This window comes from Neopelma chrysocephalum, unplaced genomic scaffold, assembly GCF_003984885.1.
Source record: "Neopelma chrysocephalum unplaced genomic scaffold, ASM398488v2 Primary Assembly neopelma1_76, whole genome shotgun sequence".
Taxonomy (NCBI): Eukaryota; Metazoa; Chordata; class Aves; order Passeriformes; family Pipridae; genus Neopelma; species Neopelma chrysocephalum.
Window position 1 is genome coordinate 10,502,576 of NW_020897737.1, and position 18,596 is coordinate 10,521,171.

The following is an 18,596-nucleotide window of genomic DNA, read 5'->3' on the forward strand; positions in this document are numbered from 1 at the left end:
GTTTTCAGGATCCAGAGTGGTGAAACTTCCTGTCTGGAGCTGTTTGTTCATGAAGTAGGGGGACTTCTTTTTTTTTTTTTTTTTTTTTAAATAGGCTGTTCTAATTCTTCTGGAATGGTCACAGTCTTGATACTCTTCTCCAACCTTGACTATGGCTTGATTATTGCTATAAGACCCTGAGGTCATATTTCAGTTCGATTTCTAGACAGCCAGAAGGCTATAAAGCATCTTTTTAAGTGCCTCATGTAAAGCTATCCAAAAGAAAAATGGGATGAGTAGAATTTTACAATTCATAAGCTGCTGGGGCAGATGTCTCAGTCAGGACCAATAATTGGTGTATCATGGGAGGTTGCAGGCAGCACGGGGTGCAAGGCATTTTGCTGCTGTGGCTCCTAGTGAAAAATAAGGCATGTTTTGATACAGTGTTGGCTTCTCAGGCTGCTGATGGCACTGTACATCCTGCTGCCATGTGGGGACGTCACTCCCCAGTGTAGGTGCAGTGCTCTGGCTCTGTGACTACATATCCAGCTCCTTGGGGTGTTAGCAAATGTGTAAAAATGAGAAGAGAGGGGATGCAGGGGAGAAAAATGCAGCTCTCTTGGGCTGTGAAGAATAGAAGGTGGCTGGTTATAATTTACTCCCTAATCTGTTTTGCTGGACCCAATTAGGGACAGTGTTTACAAAGTGATTCCAGGTTAACTGTGGCTGGCAGTAGTGCCAGGCAGTGCTCCAGCTGTAGGCGAGGTTTCGCTGTTCCTACTGAGGATAGGTTTGCTCTAAATAAAAGACAAATTAAATCATGTTGCTCTTCTACAGTAAAGCACACTCAAGGGTCTTTCCTTCAAGTGATTTGTTAGGTGTTGACTAGAATGGGGAATGTGCTGGTGCCCAGACACAGGGAAAGTTTGATGTAATGGCATTGCACATCTTACAGGTTTGGCACAGACCTCCCCATCAGAGTCAGAGTTTTTAAAAACATACTGTGTTGCTGACCTTGTCTGCTCTGCTCCTCGGGTTTGAAATAATAATAATAAAATAAAATTTGATTGTTTTTGGACTCAGATGCCAAGGCTGACTTCCAGCTGGAATAATTTCAGTTTAGCAGGTGCTCTTCAGAGCAGAAAAATGATTGCTGTTTTGTGCCCAACAGAGAATAAAATTATGCAAACTGCATAGATGATGAAGAGTTTTGCCTGGATAAAACTACAGTGCAGGCATTGGCTTAAGGAATGCAAGAGACACGGTCTTCAGGGGTTTATAGGTTGTGGTTGCAGGAAAGACTACCTGAGCAGGGAAGTCTCAGTGCAGGGTTAAGGCCAGATTATTCCCTTTGTGCTGAAGGACTGGAAGTCAGGTGCTCTCCACATGCTCCCAATGAGCAGTTGAGCATATATGGTTCCCATCATTTAAGGATACATTCCCATGCAACCATGGTCCCTCTCAGTAGTGCAACATCCACCTGCCCTCTTTACTGTCAACATTAATATGAATAACTTTGTCTGACTGTGGATGCAGTTCTGGTGCAGACATCATCTACCCTGTCTCCTACAACTTCTCTCTGAGTATAGGGAGGCTGACACTTGCACCTATTTGCACAGGGTTTAGAGAGTGGGATCCATATCAGGATCCAATATGTGGCTTGAAAATCCATTATAAGGCTGGGTTGCTTCTAAAGACTAATCACTGTGGGTTCAGTATGAAGATAGGACCTGTACCAGAGGCATACCAGGGCACAGGAGGCTGACTCACGTAAGTGACACGTGACACAGAAAACTCTCTGTCTTCTAAAGTAGAGCCAGACAACCTGGATGCTTGGAGATTTGCATTTTGAGAATATAGCAAGGTAAATCATTGAGCTAAACAATTATTTCTGATAGATTAAAAAAAACCAGTTTTAGCTTACTTGATGTGTTGATGAATTCCAAGTTAGTTCAACACATTTCTATTTATAGATGCTTTCTCAAGGTATGAGAAATGGTGAAGATCTCAAGACTCGAAATAAAATGGAAATTCAAATTGCGATTCAGTTTCTTTCTCTTCGGTATAATAAGGTGTAATAAAGATGTCATGCAGGACAACTCCCAGTCAATGTTAAGTCTTCTAGAATAACTGTATTAAAAAGCTAGTTATTATGTGTATGGTAGGGATAACATTGCCAGGAAGTTGCTGCAGATGGTTTTCAGTGGTCAGAACTAAGATGTGCCTGAGATGACTGCTAGAAACCATGGAGAGATGAAGAAATGCACTGAAATGAGTTGTGGTCAACAGGATTGTAGTACAGGAGACACACCTGAGGGATGTGGGTTTCCCAGGGCTCAATACCAAAGAATTTGTCGGCATTTTCAAGTTTCCTGTGGCGAGACCAGAAATTCCAACGCAAACTCTCAGTTTTACATATAATAGCTCAGAAGACCAAGATAATCTTAGAAAAAAGGGTAAGAAAGAGGGAAGGTGAGAAAGAACACAAATGCAGAACCAAGTTTGGCATCTTAGCATTCAAAAATCAAGACTATAAAATAAATTAGTAAGTGTATAAAGGTTGAGATTGGGCATTTGAGACATAATTGGACTGAAGGGAAATGAATTCAACTCCTAGGAGCTGGTTTCTTTGTAGGCATCCTTTTATGCTGATCCTTCTGGTCTTTCAAAGGAGCTGCAGGGACCTGCTGCACAATAGGATAAGGGGCCTCCCCCTGCCTGAAGAGCAGAAGAGGCAAATGATGGAACAAATGCAGAGAGCAAGGCAGGCTGGAGAGTGCTCTTTTGTGGTTCACAGTCTGGGACCCTCTAACCTGATTAAAATGCAGAGGACTGTAGTTATGACTGTAATGAAAGAGCACCATGAGGAAAATTCAGCATAATACAGTATCACCTCTTCTTGGCTACAGGAGGGACAGTGCTGCTGTGGTTAAACGTGGCAGTCTACACACGTTGGAAAACACGTTTTTATATGTGTTCAGAGTACTTCCAAGATATTTATTATAGCTCTGCTATGTCCTAGTAATACTTAGAAATGCTGTATGAAATGTGTATGCAATGGCTCGATATGCATGCCATTATTTTTGAAGTACAGAAGGTAAATATTATGTTATTGTAACCACTTAAATGCCTAAACCAGCATAGGGTCAGAAACAAGAATTAATAAATGGGCCAAAGATCATAAAGATGTATTCATGAGCAACCTGCAATTTGTCCTAGGAGTGAGTTGAGTAAAAGCAAACATTGTTATGCATCTGAAATGCTACAAAGGTTAAACACACTGATTATTAGAGTTACAGACTGTGCAGAACAGAAGAATCCCTAATTAAAGGTAGCTGAGGAGGTCTGCTACAGCTGGAGGGGGAAAGAAAAGCCTGTGGCTTCCTATTTGTACAAGTTGCACCATCTTTCCCCTCGTAAACATGATACAAGCAGCAGATTGAGAACAACAGTGGCCATAATCTGGGTGCTTGTCATGGGAAATAAGGGGTACCTTGTGGCACAGGCATTAAAAAAAAAAAACCAAACCCAAATAAATAAACTTGAATTTACATGTGTTGTTGGCCATTGTTGAATGAGAGAAGAGCTGGTTTGGGTCTGGGCCAGAATTTGCTCAGTGAAAATAAATTGATTGAAACCCACTGTGAAGTTCATCTTAATGAAAAATGCAGTAAAGCAGAGAAGTAACTTCTGAGACCAAATGAGGAATGTAAGAAAAGGCTGAAAGTTACCACAAACACAGCAAAGCAATAGTGAAGCAGGTGGGACAGGGCCATCCAGAGGCTCTCACTCTGTTTGGCCTGTCAAAGCACAGAGAAATATATACCATTCTCCAAACCAGAAATCTCGTTCTCCAAAATGGAACTGAGGTAAAGAAACATCCCATAAATCAGCAACAGGACTGTCAAAGCCTCCCCAGCTAAACCTGCAGAATGTGGTTGGTTTTCACCAACACTTTCCAAACCGACAAATTGATTAAATCATCCTCCCAGTGACAGGAGTATTTAAGCATGGAAATCCAAAGCCCAGCCAAACAAAGCTGGCATTCTCATCATTGCCGGTCCATTTCTTCCCTCAACACCTGTCTAGAGAAACTGAGTAGAAAAGGCAGCAAGATGGCTAAAGTTTCTTCTTCGTATCTAGGGAGATTTTCAAACCTGAGGAGGGTTTTCAGCACACACATCTCTTTTGGCAACTAAAAATACAGCCCTTGAAAACTGGCTTGAGTTATCCTGGCTTGGTCTTGTTCTGGGCTGATGCCAGCCCAAATCAAGCAATTGACTGGTAGAGAAGATGTGTATTTTGATGGTGATCATGTTAACAGGGAGCACTACTTGGTGTAGGGGAAAGGACACACAATCCCAAGAGTGAAATAGAAGGAGCCAGTTTGGATGAGCAGCCAGCCAGTCATTATCTAGTCGTGATCTGAGGGAGCTCTGCTGCTGCCAAAAGATTATGATCCCCCTTGCCATGTGCTCTGGCTGTGACAGAAGGAGATGGGCAGAGGTGGGCATGAGCAAGACAGCTGGAGGTGTTGGGACAGCCCTTGCTTGTAACCAGGTCCAGGGAAGGCTGGTCTGTCGGCAGACACAGCACTCTCACCTCGCTCCTTAGCCAGGGATGAGCTATAACAGTCTGGATATGCTCAGGAGTTAATTAATTGACCAATCCAAATGAGAACAGTGAGGTTGAATTATTTACAGCATATTAACATTGTTGGCATATGCAGGGAGCACTAAGAAACTGCAATAGGCAAAATGCTGAAAAGACCGAGTTGCTTATTGACGACTGGAAACCTGGGATCTTTTTTTAACAATCTGAGTGACAGCCAAGGGAATAGTGAAAGACTTTTTTAAAATTTATTTCCATTTTTATAGCGCTCATTTCTACAGTGCTGCATCACTTATAAAGAGAGCATAACTGCTCTGGGGCATTAGGAAGCTTTTCCCTGGCACACTGTTGGGAAAGTTAAGGGGACCACCAGCCCTCTGGGGTGGTGGCAAGGGACCCAGGTAGAGCATGCTGATACCCCCACCAGTTTATCCATCCATGTCTGGCTTGGCCAGGCAATGACAATGGGATTGAAAAATACCAAAAAGGCCTGCTGCCTGTCAAATAAATACTCTCTGATAAAAGTCAAAAGGAAGATCTGACAAAGAAAGATGGGAGATTTTCATGCTGTTTTTCTGATTAGAGCAGTCCTTAAAATACAGCATAAATACATTGTGCATAATGACTCAGGAACATGAAGTACTTGTTTACAATGTCCTCTCCTTTGCTCTTCATTGATATAAGTTAACTTAAATTCTATTCTACCTCTATTTTTGTCCTGCACAGTTGATCGGGATGCTGCTGGCATGCTGTCTGTCCCGGTTTATTACTGCTAACCAATATGAGATGGTGTAACAAGGTGAGCTTTCCCAGCTTTCCAAGCAGTAATACTATATAAGCCATGGTATGTTGCTGTGGCTGTGCTGCTTCTGCTGAAAAGAGCGGGCAAGTTTTAGATGCTCAGCATATTCACTGAGAATTAAGTCTTCCAATGGGCTTCTTTGCCTTGGGATTTTCATCCCAGTATTGTGTCTGGTGGGAAAAAAAAGGGGGGAAATGTAATGTTGAATGTTTCATCATTTCAGTTTTCTTGAAAAGAGAGGGCAAAATGCCTGCTGTGAGTACTGTTACAAAATCACAGAATCAACTAGTTTGGAAAAGACCTCTGAGATCATCGAGTCCAACCTTTGACCTAACACCACCTTGTCTACTAGACCATGGCACTAAGTGCCACATCCAGTCTCTTCTTAAATACCTCCAGGGGCAGTGACTCTACCATCTCCCTGGGCAGCCTTTTCCAGTGCCCAATCACGCTCTCTTTAAAGAACTTCTTGCTAATGTTTAACCTAAACCTCCCCTGGCACAGCTTAAGGCTGTGCCCTCTTGTCCTACAGCTGATTATCTGGGAGACCGATACCCACCTTGCTACAACCTCCTTTCAGGTAGTTATAGAGAGGAATAAGGTTTTTGTTAGCAACAAAAGCAACCCACTTGTTGTTTGTTTCTTTTTTCATCCTCCCCGCTCTCCAGTCTTTCAGAGGCGTGAAGTCCAGAGCCTGCCTGAAGACCAGGAGCTGCAGAACTGGAGAAAGACTGACATGAATGTTATAGCACACACTGTCTCTCGCACGCACGCACACCCCCACGAGCAAGCACGTGCGCGCGCACACTCGCACCTCTCCTCCCGAACTGTCCCATGCGTAGTGTTACCATTCTGTGAAGTACCGCGGTGCCACCGAGAGCAGCCGGGTCCCCTCGGCCTCCAGACCCAGACCCAGACCCCCATCCCCTCGGCTCGGCGTAGGACGGCACCGTCTGTATGTTCTTGGTCACACAGTAGTTGCATCGTAAGTTAACAAAGGTAATTCATTAACAGCATTGATCGGGCTGTGCATGTAGTGACTGGAGGGCATAATTAGCCTTTCACCATGGTTAATAAGTGTTGCACACGTTCATATAAACCGGTATATGAAATATATATTCTTTTGGTTTTATCTTAATTTCTTGGTTTTGTTTATTGCTTTTACTAAGGTTTTCATCCTTTCCCCCTCTTCCCCACGCCTGCCCCCCCTCCTTCCCGCCAAAAGAGGAATCAGTAACATAACATAAAGATACTTGAAAATGATGTCAAAATGTTGTGCTTGAAGGGAACCGTTATTCCTGATGTTCTTCTACATCTTTGATTCTTACTCAGTGTTGTATGCCTAGTGCGTATCCCGGTAGGCTTTGTCTAGTGCATTTTGCCTCGGAACCTGATCCTGTGTAATACTGTTATTAAGCTGTGTTGTTGCTTACTGTGAAGGCAGAAATTTTGCTTCCTTTATTTTTATTATGTAGTTATGGAACTAATTGAACTGTGCTGTACTGCGGCCTTCATACTTTTTTCCTGTTCTTTCTTTATCTTTCTTTTTGCATTGAGGTTGCAGCCACCAAATACATTGTTGAATCAAATCAAAATAAAAAAACACACACAAGCAAAAAAAAAAAATCACAAAAAAAACAACAGGCATATGAAATATTTTTGGGGGAAAGCAAAAGTTTAAAACCTTTTTAAAAAAATAGGACTTTTTTAATAATGCCTCTGTCTAGCATGCCAACGAGAATGCATTGATATTGTGAGTATTTGTGATATACGTATTAATAAATGGAACCATTACAGATTTCTAGCTGCTTCCTTTTCTTTCTTTAGTCATAAGAAAACTCTTTTTTGGGGAGGGTAGGAAGTGAACATGAAACACCCGGGCACAACTTGGAGTGACATGTCTTGATGCATTTTTTAACAATTAACTTGCTTGTGACAGAAAAATGTTACTACTGGGGCTGGGGGGGGGAAGAAGAGAGAGAAAGCGCTGGAATTGTTTCAAAGCTCCCAGAAAAACCTTCCACAGCTGCTTTCACCACGTGACAAAGACCCTCTGCTTTGCAATTTTTCTTCTTGTGACTGTTAACGATCTGAAGTGTTTAATTATCCCATCCTTAGTGCTGTGAGTGATTTGGGTTGGCATTAAGCATTTCTCTCTGATTTTGGTGAGAATGGGGAGAAGCATCAGATCCTGATGAACCTTCAAAGGTTGCTGGTGTGGTCAGTGCACTCCTACCCACAGCTATGAAAGGGTTTGCAGCCACACAGGCAGAAACCTGTTGGCACGTGCTGAGGCAGCACGTCTTAAAAATCCCAGCAGCATCATCTTTGGCTTTATTCAGAGGGCACTTCCAGAGCAGGAAGGAGAAAAAGAGCTTCGCAAATAGAAGAGGAAGCTGGTCCACAAATTTAAATCTACCCTCAATAAAGCATCTGCTGTGAGGGAGGGAGCCACCTCTAAAGGTGGAGAATGCCAATGCAGGTCCTGCATCAGTGTTGGGCAGCTAAGCAGTGCTGTGATGGGGACAAAGCCACTCGGCACAGGTCACAGCACTCACATTTATAGTCCCTTTTGAGGGCTCAAAAACAGTCACAGCCACTCTCTCGGTTGCTGGGGCTACACGATGCTGGAGTGATGCCCTTCTCCTGTAGGCACAGGAAGTTCACAGAAGGATGTTTTTCCACGCCAGAAAGAACTGGCCCACCAGCTGCCCCAGTTTCCCTCCCCTATTCATTCCTGGGCAGGTCTCCCCTTGCCCCATGGAGGGAAGGGAGGCGGGTGAGGCTGCTGCCTCCTCCCTCAGGAGCCACCAGTGACTTTCCAGAGTGGAAAAGCACCAGCCTCTCCTTGGTTTTCTTTCCTTTTTTTTTATTTCTTTTTCCTGAAAGAGAGAGTTGTTTGTGCCAAGAGCTGTTTCTTTGGAAGATGCTGATGTTGGATGACAGGTCAGCAGGCCCCCAAACGTGCCCGTCCCCATTCAGTAAAGCATGTGCTTCAGCTTTAAGGCATAAGTGTTGAATTAAGTCCATTCAGCAAAGCCCTTCAGTGCACGGTCAATTGTTTCCCTCAGTGCAGCAGCACTCCAGCTTATATGGGGTAGGTGTGTTAATTGGGCTCTTGGCAGCTTCTCTGAAGAGGATCAGGCTGGTGAAGGGACAGCTGGGGTTTCCCTTCAGAAATCCCTCCGGCTCGAGCTGGGGCCACGCAGGCTGTGCTGGAGCATCCCCACACTTCTGGAGGGAGAAGCAAGACAGTGGATATAGGAAACAAAGCTGGAGCTGCTGAGTATGGATTAATGTCAGCTTGGCACAAATATGCAGGATTTTCCCTCCAGAGGGGAAGCTGCCACAGGGTACCAGAGGCCTTCGCCCCAGAGGCTGAGTTCATACTCTGTGGTATGAACTGAACAAACAGCAGAGGAGACGGGCTCCTGCTGTGCTGGGCTGGCTATGGCTGTCTGATCCCTTCCCAAGCAAATTGTGTTCACTGCAGTCACCAGACCAAGCTGGGCCAAATGAGGGTGGGAAGGTTTGGGAGTTATAGGGGGGGGATGGAGCAACTGGATGTATCCCAGGAGGGAATGAGGCATGTCTGGGGGACAAGGAGAGTGGGGCATCATAGAATCATTTTTAGGATGGAAAAGACCTCAAGGATCAGTCCAGCTGTTAACCCAGCACTACCAAATCTGCCGCTAAACCACTGGCATAGGTGAAGCACAACTGTGGGAGGAGGAAGAGGCACCACCTTGTTTTGGTCCCAGTGAGCTGCTAGCTTGGTTTGGCTGCAAGGTGGACCAGCGGTCTTAGCTGACATGTATCCTGTCCTGAGCTGCCTCCCAGGGCTTGTTTCTGCTGAGGAGGACAGCCCTGAGCCCCCAAGAGGACAACAAGTTGCTGGGAAGGTGATGTTTCCCAGTATCATCGAACTGTGGCTCTGGACAGATGTGCTGGAGAGCCTTGCTGGCTGCTGCCATCCTTGGGTGAGCATTGCTGCAGGGGAGACTGGCTTTGCTCACAAGAGTTCAGCCTGCTGCTCTTTGGAGGACCCCATGCAGCACTGAAGATTATTTTGTCTTCTGTGACTCTTTCCCTTGACTTTACTGGCTCATTACTGTGGAAGATAATTTTAAGGCCAGGAAATTAATTTGCTGCCAGCCAAGCCCCATGCATAAAATACCTGGTATCCCACCGGAGAGGCAGGATCCATCAGGATGTCAGACTTCTACCCAGGCTGTTAGGGCTGCTTCAGTATGAACCTGTATCATAAAAATAAAAATCTTTGTGATTCAACATAGAAATGACACTTCTCCTTTTTTGTAAGAGTGTTTTGCCCTCCAAACGTGTAAAGTATGGTCAGCTTTCTGCAAGATGTTTTTACCAGTTTGGCCTAATTTTGAAGAAAAAAACTGTTGCTTCTGCCTTTTTCTTGTCATTGCACCTGTTCCTATTGCAACCGGTAAACATTATATTCAAAGGACATTTCATTTTTGTCCAGCATGACTGTAGATATTTGGTACACACAAGCTCATTAAAAGCAAGCTGTGCTGAGGCAGCAACTCCTCAAGTTCAGGAGTCTGTTCTGCTTTGTGGTAGCTGCAGTGTGGTTATTTTTGGTCTCTGAAACTATCTGTAGATGAAACCAAGTGCTTATTTTAGATTGCGGTCCTTCCAAGTAATCGATAACTGGGGAGTGTGTATTACACACACACACAGATCATCCAGGCCAGGTTGGATGTGGCATTGTGCAGCCTGGTCTAGTGGAAGGTGTCCCTGCCCATGACAAGGGCCTTGGAACTGGGTGATCTTCCAACCCAAACCATTCTCTGAATCTATGGTGTGCTATACAACAGCGGAACTCCTAACATGACATATGTTCCTAAAACAACTACTAAATCACACAAATGCTATTTTTTATTCACCATACTCACATAACACAGTGTCTTGGCCAAGACTTGCAGAAGCAGTAGATTTCAGGCAATCCCCTGGAGGTGTTCACACAATGCTTTGGCTTTCAGAAAGTGCCAAATGACTAACTTTTTGGTAATCCAGCCCTTTCAAAACCTCTCAGGACACTCAGAAATGAAAAGTCATTTTTGAAGGCCCTATCTCTTCTTAAATTGGAGACCATTCAACCAAGTAAAGAAACATTAATATTTTTAAAACTGTGATTTCCAGAGGGAAGGACAGTTTTCTGGCTTGCGTGGAGGGCATGGTTTGTGGGCTTTATCTTCTTGAGTCGAGAATCAGAAAACATAGTGTGAGAGAAGGCTGATGCCCCGTAGGAGAACTGCTGGAGTGGGCTAGGTGGAGAAAAAAAAAGAGGAAAAAACATATAAACTTATTTTCTTTCAGTCAGAAGGGTTTAAAATGGGAAGTAGTTCAACCTGACTGTGTATCTGGCATGGCAGTCCAGCAATCTCTGGCTCCAAGGTAAGTAGGCTCAGCAGCTCACGTCTGCAGCCAGGGCATCTGAGGTCCGATCCGGAGGGGACTGTTGCCTGCCAGGACACCTCTTGCATTATCCAGATTGTGAGAAGCAGCCTTTTGAGGGAGTCTGTAGGTGTCAGACTGCTAGAAACTACTGCAGTGCACATCCAGTAAAACTCATGGCCAGCATCAACCTATGGCACTGCCTGAGGCTTTACAGGATAAGTTGGACAGTGGTAGTTTCCTACTCTGCCTCCCATGGGCTGACTGTGCCTCTGTGGGATTTGCTTTTAATGTAGTGTTTGTAAGTTACTGTATGCTCAAAAGAACATGGTTAGTGCTTAGGTTGATTTTTTGGTATCTTCAGCCCTGTAATTATTTCTAAATAAAAGCAAACAAATCGTTGTCCAGAATTTTCTGCATCCTGGAGTTCAGTGTGACCCAAACATCAAATGAATGAGTCTTCCTCCCAAGCATAGGAACTAAATTGACCCTGTGGGTTATTGTTGTGTGCTACTCTATTCGCCTTCATGCAATCCTGATACTTTGCAGGGCTAGGGATTGCCTTGTTCCTGCAGGCGAGGTGGAATTCAGCTCTGCAGGGAACCAGCCTGAGCCTTGCACATTCCCTCTGCTGTGCCAGCACCGACAGCCTGCCAGGATCAGTGTTGTGCCTCAGGGGAGTACAGAAAACAGGTCTCCACCTGCCTTGTGGAAGTTTGAGGCAGTGTGAAGGTATGAGACCCAAAAAATCCTGGCCAGCACAACAGCAAGCTCGAGCACTGAACTGAGCATAGACTGGCATCATCCACTGGTCTTTCTAATGGTGGGGATTCCTCCCCATGCTTATCTGGATAACCTGACTGTTCTCAGCTTCTTTGGACTATGCATTTTAAGTGCTACAATATGAGATGGAAATCAAAAAGCCAATCAAAATTATCTCTATGAGACTCATTCAATAAAAAAGTTATTGGCAATTAGCACGGGTTTTTTATAAAGAAGTAATTAGCCCTCCTGCCCTGAGCATTAATGACTGCTTTTCATTACACCCCAAGGGGTAGTCAACCCAATAATAATCCACTTCAGATGGATGTTGTTCTAAAACGACGTTGTTTGACAACAGAGGCAGCAGGACAGTCACAAACAGGAGGCAAACCTACCCCAGTGAGCACTGGAGCTGGTTGCTTCAAAATGAAAGATCATTAATAATTTGCTTGGACTAGTGCAATAGACTTGATTTCTTACTCATAAAGGAGAGGAAACAAAGCACACAAAAATACCCAGGGTCTCTTTTTCCCTGGGTGCAGAACTGAGAAAGTCAATGGAGATGCACTAGTACCAGCCACAACTTTATACTGATGGTGCCTGTAGAATTTGGCAGGGTGGAGCATAACTCATGTGTGTGGTTGTCTGGATGTGGTGATTTTATGGTCTGAGAGGTGTTTGGCAGCCAAATGGCAGGGGGTTGTGTGTCCCTGGTGTCTCCACTGCTTAACCCATTGGCACTACAGGGAATGAGCACCAGGTGACAGCCCTCCTTCCTCAATGTTCCTATTTGATTGCTGGCATTTTCTAACGAGGTATGTGTTAGTGAGGATGCAAAAATTTCATTGACTTCTCAATTCAGTGGCTCTCCTGTTTTGACAGTTCATCATGGCCACCTGGTTCTCCTCAGGGTGGTAAGCACAGCACAGGCAGGGCTCTCTGTCAGAGGAAAGCCCTCACATAATTAGCAAATGAAAAAAAAATTTCCCTTCCTCTGCCCTGGGAGTATTCCTGCTGCTCCCTGAGGCAGTGCTTCCCTCTGACCCCCCTGTGACCCTTGTTCACTCGGGTCTGGAGGGATCTCTGGCTGCCAGTGTTGACCAGGGGGCTCTGGCACAGCTTCCTGCAGCCAGGCTTTAGAAGCATCCCCACTACATTTACAAACCTGAGGATTCAAGTGAACAGCTGAATCCTCCCCTCCAAGCTGGGCTGTCAAATTAGGAAGAAGTGGTCCAGAATGATGCTGGGGAGCTTGGCCCTCAGTGCTTTCCCCATGGAAAGGTTAATGTCTCAGAGAAGATCTTCCTTGCCCACTTCTCCCATTGCCATTTCACACTTATTTGCTAGGAAGTCTGTTCCCCCCCACAGGCAAGAAGAAGCCTCCAGCCTCTCCTCCTTTCCAGCCATCCCTGTGCTCTCCTGGGGAGCAGGGACCATCCACCCCATGGTGGGGAAGATGACTGCCGGAGGATAATGCTGCAACCCCTGGGACAACACGTGAGCACTGGAGGCAAGCGTGGCAGCAGGCTCTGGAGCCAGCACAGACTTTAATAGGCAGCTCCTCCCAATGCCTCTGTGGTGGCCGTGTCTCCACTGCTGCTCCACGCTGTGTGCAGTGAGAGAAACCCCTCAGATGAGCAGTAAAAGTAATGATTGCTCATCTTGCAGTGTGGTACTGCCTGGAGGCGATGGTGCAGCATCAGAGCACCATGTCACTGGATGTGTCAAGGAAATTCAGTCATTCCATGGAGCTAAGGCTGTAGGTGCAAGGACAGGAACAAACAAGGGCAGAAAATAAGGAAAAGAGAATTAGGCGGTGTGGAGGCTGTTGGGATCAGTGAAATGAGCGCAGAGCTGCATTGCAGTTGCTTTAGGCAATCTCAATTTTGGCATCTCATAGATTATGGATGCCTAATTTCGCAGCTGTATGCTTCTTTGAGCACACATTTGTTTTGATGTAATTACTTAACTTCAAAAAAAAGTACATGGGGGAATTTAATTTTTTTTCATGTGCAATCACAACCATCCTCTAAGGTACCCTTAGCAGGACTGCAATCCCTACATCGCCCCCTCAGTGCCTGTCACACCAGCTCTTTATGGGGTGGAGAAGTGGGGCTGTTCAGCTGCAGGAAAAGCTGCCTGGGCTGTGGAGTCATGGGGATTAAAGGAATGCTCCCACAGAGCACCGGGCCCCTGGGGAGGTTGATTTCCATGCTGTGTCATGATTTTAGTATAAAGAGAAAGAAAAGGTCCCTCAGTTTAATATTCAGTAGAGTTTATTCTCTATTTTTGCTGGAAGGGTTGGCAGATCTCCAGGGGAAAGTTTTATAAGGGGGGAAAACTTTTTTTTCCAATGTAGAAGTTTTCAGAAGTTAAACAAGCTGTAATTAACTTTGAAACATTAATTAGGAATCACTTAACTGCTACATCTAAAGTATCTGGGCTCAAGGATTACATTTTTTGGTAATATAATATTTTAAATTAATGTATTTGTATTTGCAGTTTTCACTTATAAGAGGGTTACTTTTTTCAGTTGATTTTCCTTTTTTGAACAAACAAAATGGATGAGGATTTGATATGATCTTACTACAGAACCAAGGAACTCTTGGGCCAGGTCTCCTACAGATTCATACAGAGATGGAGTCTATATTTTCCATCATTCTTTTTTCTGCACTACCAGGAAAGGAAATTTTTTCAGGAATAGTTGAAATTTGGAAAGGAAAGTATCCTTTATTGATGCCACAGTCTCAAAAAATACCAACTGTTTGTATCTGCAGCTAGGGCAAAGACTCTAAGACATAGAGACAGCCACAAGCTCAAAATCAGGGGGAGTTACAGGGTATGTTTTGGTTCAGTGGGAGCTGTGACCCAGTACACAGGTGCACTTACTGAAGTGGAAGGTGCTCATAAACCCTCCTTATAAATCACCTACCCTGCAAAACTCCCATCAACATAGCACGTAAGGATCCTATCCCAGGTAGGCACAGCAAATGTAAAGCCTGGATGGCTTTACCCATGGGACAGGTTTGGCAGCCTGCAGGGGAGTCACTATCCTTCCCAGGATGCTGCCACTGGCAGGGGTTCGCATATCCAGCACCTCATCCTCTCCATGGTTCTCCATCTGAGTGGCTTTGCCAGACTTTCAAAGAACAGCTGTGCACGGCAGGGAGCCAGGAGCAGGGGCTGACAGAGTAAAGGCATGGACAAACTTGCTCTTTTGTTTGCATTTTGTCTTGAGTATTTGAATAGCTTCCTTCAAGTCCCGAGGTGAATGTGATGTGCCTAAGTTTCCCTGCTAAAAAGAGATGTAAGGACCATAAGGTGGTAATTGCACAGAAATGCAGGATGTCCCTGGGCTGCTGGAATAAGGAGCTCAGCTTCTTCCAGCCACAGAGTTGCAGTCTCCCTTAAAAAGAGAAAAAAAACAACAAGAACCACAAATTTATAGTAACTTTGAACCTGAACTGTTCCTCTGCTGGTTTTCTTTTTATTATTTCCATGTGGATCAACTGATGATTGTTTAAATAATGGCAAATGCATCTCTCTTTGGATAACTGATGTGATTAATAATAGCTCACCTCTGGAGTCAGACTGTGTTTCTGAAACTGTAGCCCAAACAAGCACCAACCAACTAGTTCAGAGCACAACAGTGGCTGCAGCAGTGCTGCTGGTCGAGCCAGGGGTTCCAGTCCACAGCTCCTAATGGCCAGACTCTTGCTTTCCCAATGATATTCAAAGAATGTCTGTGTTAAAAATGAATGCTGGAACTGCCATTTACTAGTTGTCTTGGCCTGAAGTGGCACAGCAATGTGAGAGTCCATCATATTGTTGAAGCTCAACCTGTCCAACTCATGGCCAAATCATCACCAACGCTCTTGGTGCTCTGTTGGCCTGCAATAAACTTTCCTGTAGCATTGAAGGTTGCACACAGCTGCCTATCTGTCCTGGCTTCAGCTGAAATTGAGTTAATTTTCTTAACAGTAGCTTTGAATTTCAGATGAGAACAATGTTGATAACACACTGGTGTTTTAGTTTTTGCTAAGTGGTGCTTGCACTAAGGCAAGGACTTTGTACTGTGCATCGCTTGTTTTTCTTGGATTTTCTCTCTCTCTCCCTTTCCTTTTAGTCTAATTATTACTGTTGGTTTTGTTATTATATTTTGTTTCAATTCTTAAACCATCTTAACCCACAAGTTTTACATTTTTTTCCGCTGATTCTCCTCCCATCCCACTGGGGTGTGTGGGGAGTGAGTGAGTGGTTACATGGTACTTAATTGCCAGCTGGGGTAAAACCATTACACTATCCCAGGAGAGTTTCAAATCCTGGACACCCTGCACAGTTACAACAGTCAGGAGGCAAGTTTTAGCTGGGAGACAAATGAGCTGTTGTGCTTGCTGTTGACTTATTTCCAAACTGGAAAATCTATGGCTGCTGCTGTTTCTCTGCCTCCCTAATTCTTTCTTGTAAAGCAATATCTTGTCTTTGAGAAAAACTGGAGCCACATTTTTTTTTATAAGTAGGATCCATTCCCCAAGGCCACTCTAGTCCTCTGCTTCTGCTTGAAGAAGCCATGCTTTGTGCATGGATATCCAAAAACTACAGCAAATTGTCATCTCTCTGGGGGAAAAACAAGCTGCTTTTAAGACATGTATTGCAACAAGGCACTATATGCAGTGGGGCTCTGAGTAACCTGATCTAGTTGAAGATACCTCTGCTCATTGCAGGGGGCTGAAGTAGATGATCTTTAAGGTCCATGATTCTACGATTCCATGATCCCTGATGCTCAAAGAAGGTAAGGGTATATTTAGCAGGTGAATAAGGAGATCTTTCCATCCATGGAGCCTCATTCATCTTCTGATAAGGCCACATTCCTCCAAAGGGCATCTCTGCATGGCACGGGTGCAATACCCACACCTCACCCCAGCCTGTGGTGCTCACCCTGGCACCAGCACGTCAGGGAGCAGCTGATAAACAGCCAAGGAGGGCTTACATCCCCCCTGGGAGTTTCAGTGCCTTCCTTGGCAAACACACACACTGGTGGAGAGCAGTTTCACCTCGTGGTGTTATGGGGTCCCAGCACCCAAAAGATGTTTGAAAATTCAGTGCTTCTGTGGCGAGTCCACTGAAATGGCATGGGAGCAAATAGCAAAGGGCTATTCTGGCTCTTCTGTCATGCTGGAATCAGTCTGCTCTACCTGACTAAACCTGAGTCGTGCTGTGGAGGACATGACCCAGAGGCCCAGCTGCCAAGATCTAGAAGACCTTCATTTCCTAGTCCTGGAAGTCCCTTCCAGCCCTGTGTTGGTACTGACAGCGCAATTTTCAAGACCACATTCCAAATCTGATTTTTTTGTGATTTCTCCCCCAATTAACATTCTCATCATTTTGATTCCTTGGGAAAGATGCATGTCTGTGCCACCTGGGGAAGGTACTAGTGAGGTTGCACATCTGTGCATCTAAGGCACAGTCCAACAGCCCAACAACCCAGGCCTGATTGAGTAAACTGAGTATATTAGCAGAAGCTTAATGAACTGGCATGTACAATCTTGAAAGTGAAAGATGGGTATGATACAACAGCCCATCATGTGAACCTCTGTTTTATGCAGGTTATTGAGCAGATGATCAATATGAGTCCTCCCCTATGAGGACTTTCCAATTTAAGTGTTCGTTGTTTTTACCACTTACCCTTCAGGGGAAAAATCTGATCACATAAACCATGCTTAGGTAGCATCTCATATACTGAGTATTTTCTGTATAGTATAATGTAAGTGTGTGGCGGTACTCACCTCTGTGTGTGTGTGTAAAAGACAGTTATTATGCCATTTATCATCATTATCATCATAGTATAATATATCTCTATAACTTATACTCTGATTGAAATTGAATACATTTTTTGCCTCATGGGAAAGCAGAGAATGCAACAAGGGAAGGACAAGTTAAAAGTGAACGAGTGCTTTTAAAGCTGGTACATATCTCTGAGACATAACTTTCTAGGGCAGCAGAGATGTATTTGGTAAATCAGCACAGTGGTCCCAAGTGCGGGTGTACCAGACACTTTCTCTGAGGTATTCCCAGTCACAACAGTCCTCTGCTTGTCCTGGACTATGAACAAGGGGGATACTGAGTTCTGCAAGAGCTGTGGCAGAGCTCAGGACTCTTGCATCCTTGGATGTCACCGTGGAGCCACAAGGTAGAACCTTCAGTGCAATATAACATTGCACCTCCCACACACCCACACAGGGGATCGAGAGGTCTAATTTCAGGTCTGCAAGCTCTGACAGTGTCCCTTTCAGCGCTTTTGCAATTACACCTGTTACACCACCTCCCTTCATCCCCACTTAGTGTATTGTGGCACTCGCAGTGGTGTTGCAACGACAGCTGACAGATCCCCTGCCTTTGCAGTTCCACTCCTGTCGGGTTGCAGGTGCTTGCTAATCGGATAATGTTGTTGTTTTGGTTGCAGTCGTGTTTGTCTCTGCCAAATGACAAGCGATAGCTTGTATTCTGCTTTCTGGTGCTTCCCTTTCAAGCTTCACAGTTGTACTTGCCATTTCACCTTCCGTGTGTATCAAAGTTGTTCTTGCTGCTTTGTGAAACGGTGGCAGTTCAATCACGGGGAAGTGGCATCCCTGGCAGTGCCTGGCACCCAGCAGCCCTCATTAGCCTTTCAGGGAGGCAGCTCCAAAATCGATGGCAAACAAAGGGCAGTCACCTGAAACTGGTTCCCAATTTGGTTCCCGCTGATTGATCTGCCAGCTCCACCGGGGAAAAACAAGTTATGCTGGATGTCAAATATTTGTGGGTCTACCCTCTTCATCCCAAGAGCACTTTTAGTCAGGATCCAGGAAGACAAATGTAGGAAGAGAGGAGCCCTCTCTCTCAAGTAGTGGATGTTTCTGTAAATCGCACTCTTACTAAAGAGCCCAGGAGTAAATGAGGTACTGTCAAAATGGATAGTTATCCATATCACACTGATCATCAGGGGAACTCAACAGGAAGATTTCAGCACCAG

General features: G+C 44.8%; 1 protein-coding gene across 1 annotated transcript in view; it reads left to right on the top strand.

Annotated features, from left to right (window-relative positions):
- TSPAN7 (tetraspanin 7) overlaps positions 1 to 7,193 on the top strand; it is a 94,133-nt gene extending 86,940 nt beyond the window's left edge. The window contains exons 7-8 of the mRNA XM_027688862.1: positions 5,317 to 5,389; positions 6,061 to 7,193. Of these exons, the coding sequence (XP_027544663.1) occupies positions 5,317 to 5,385 (69 nt within the window). The 3' untranslated portion in view covers positions 5,386 to 5,389; positions 6,061 to 7,193. The remainder of the gene's footprint in view (positions 1 to 5,316; positions 5,390 to 6,060) is intronic.
- Positions 7,194 to 18,596: the final 11,403 nt, after the last annotated feature.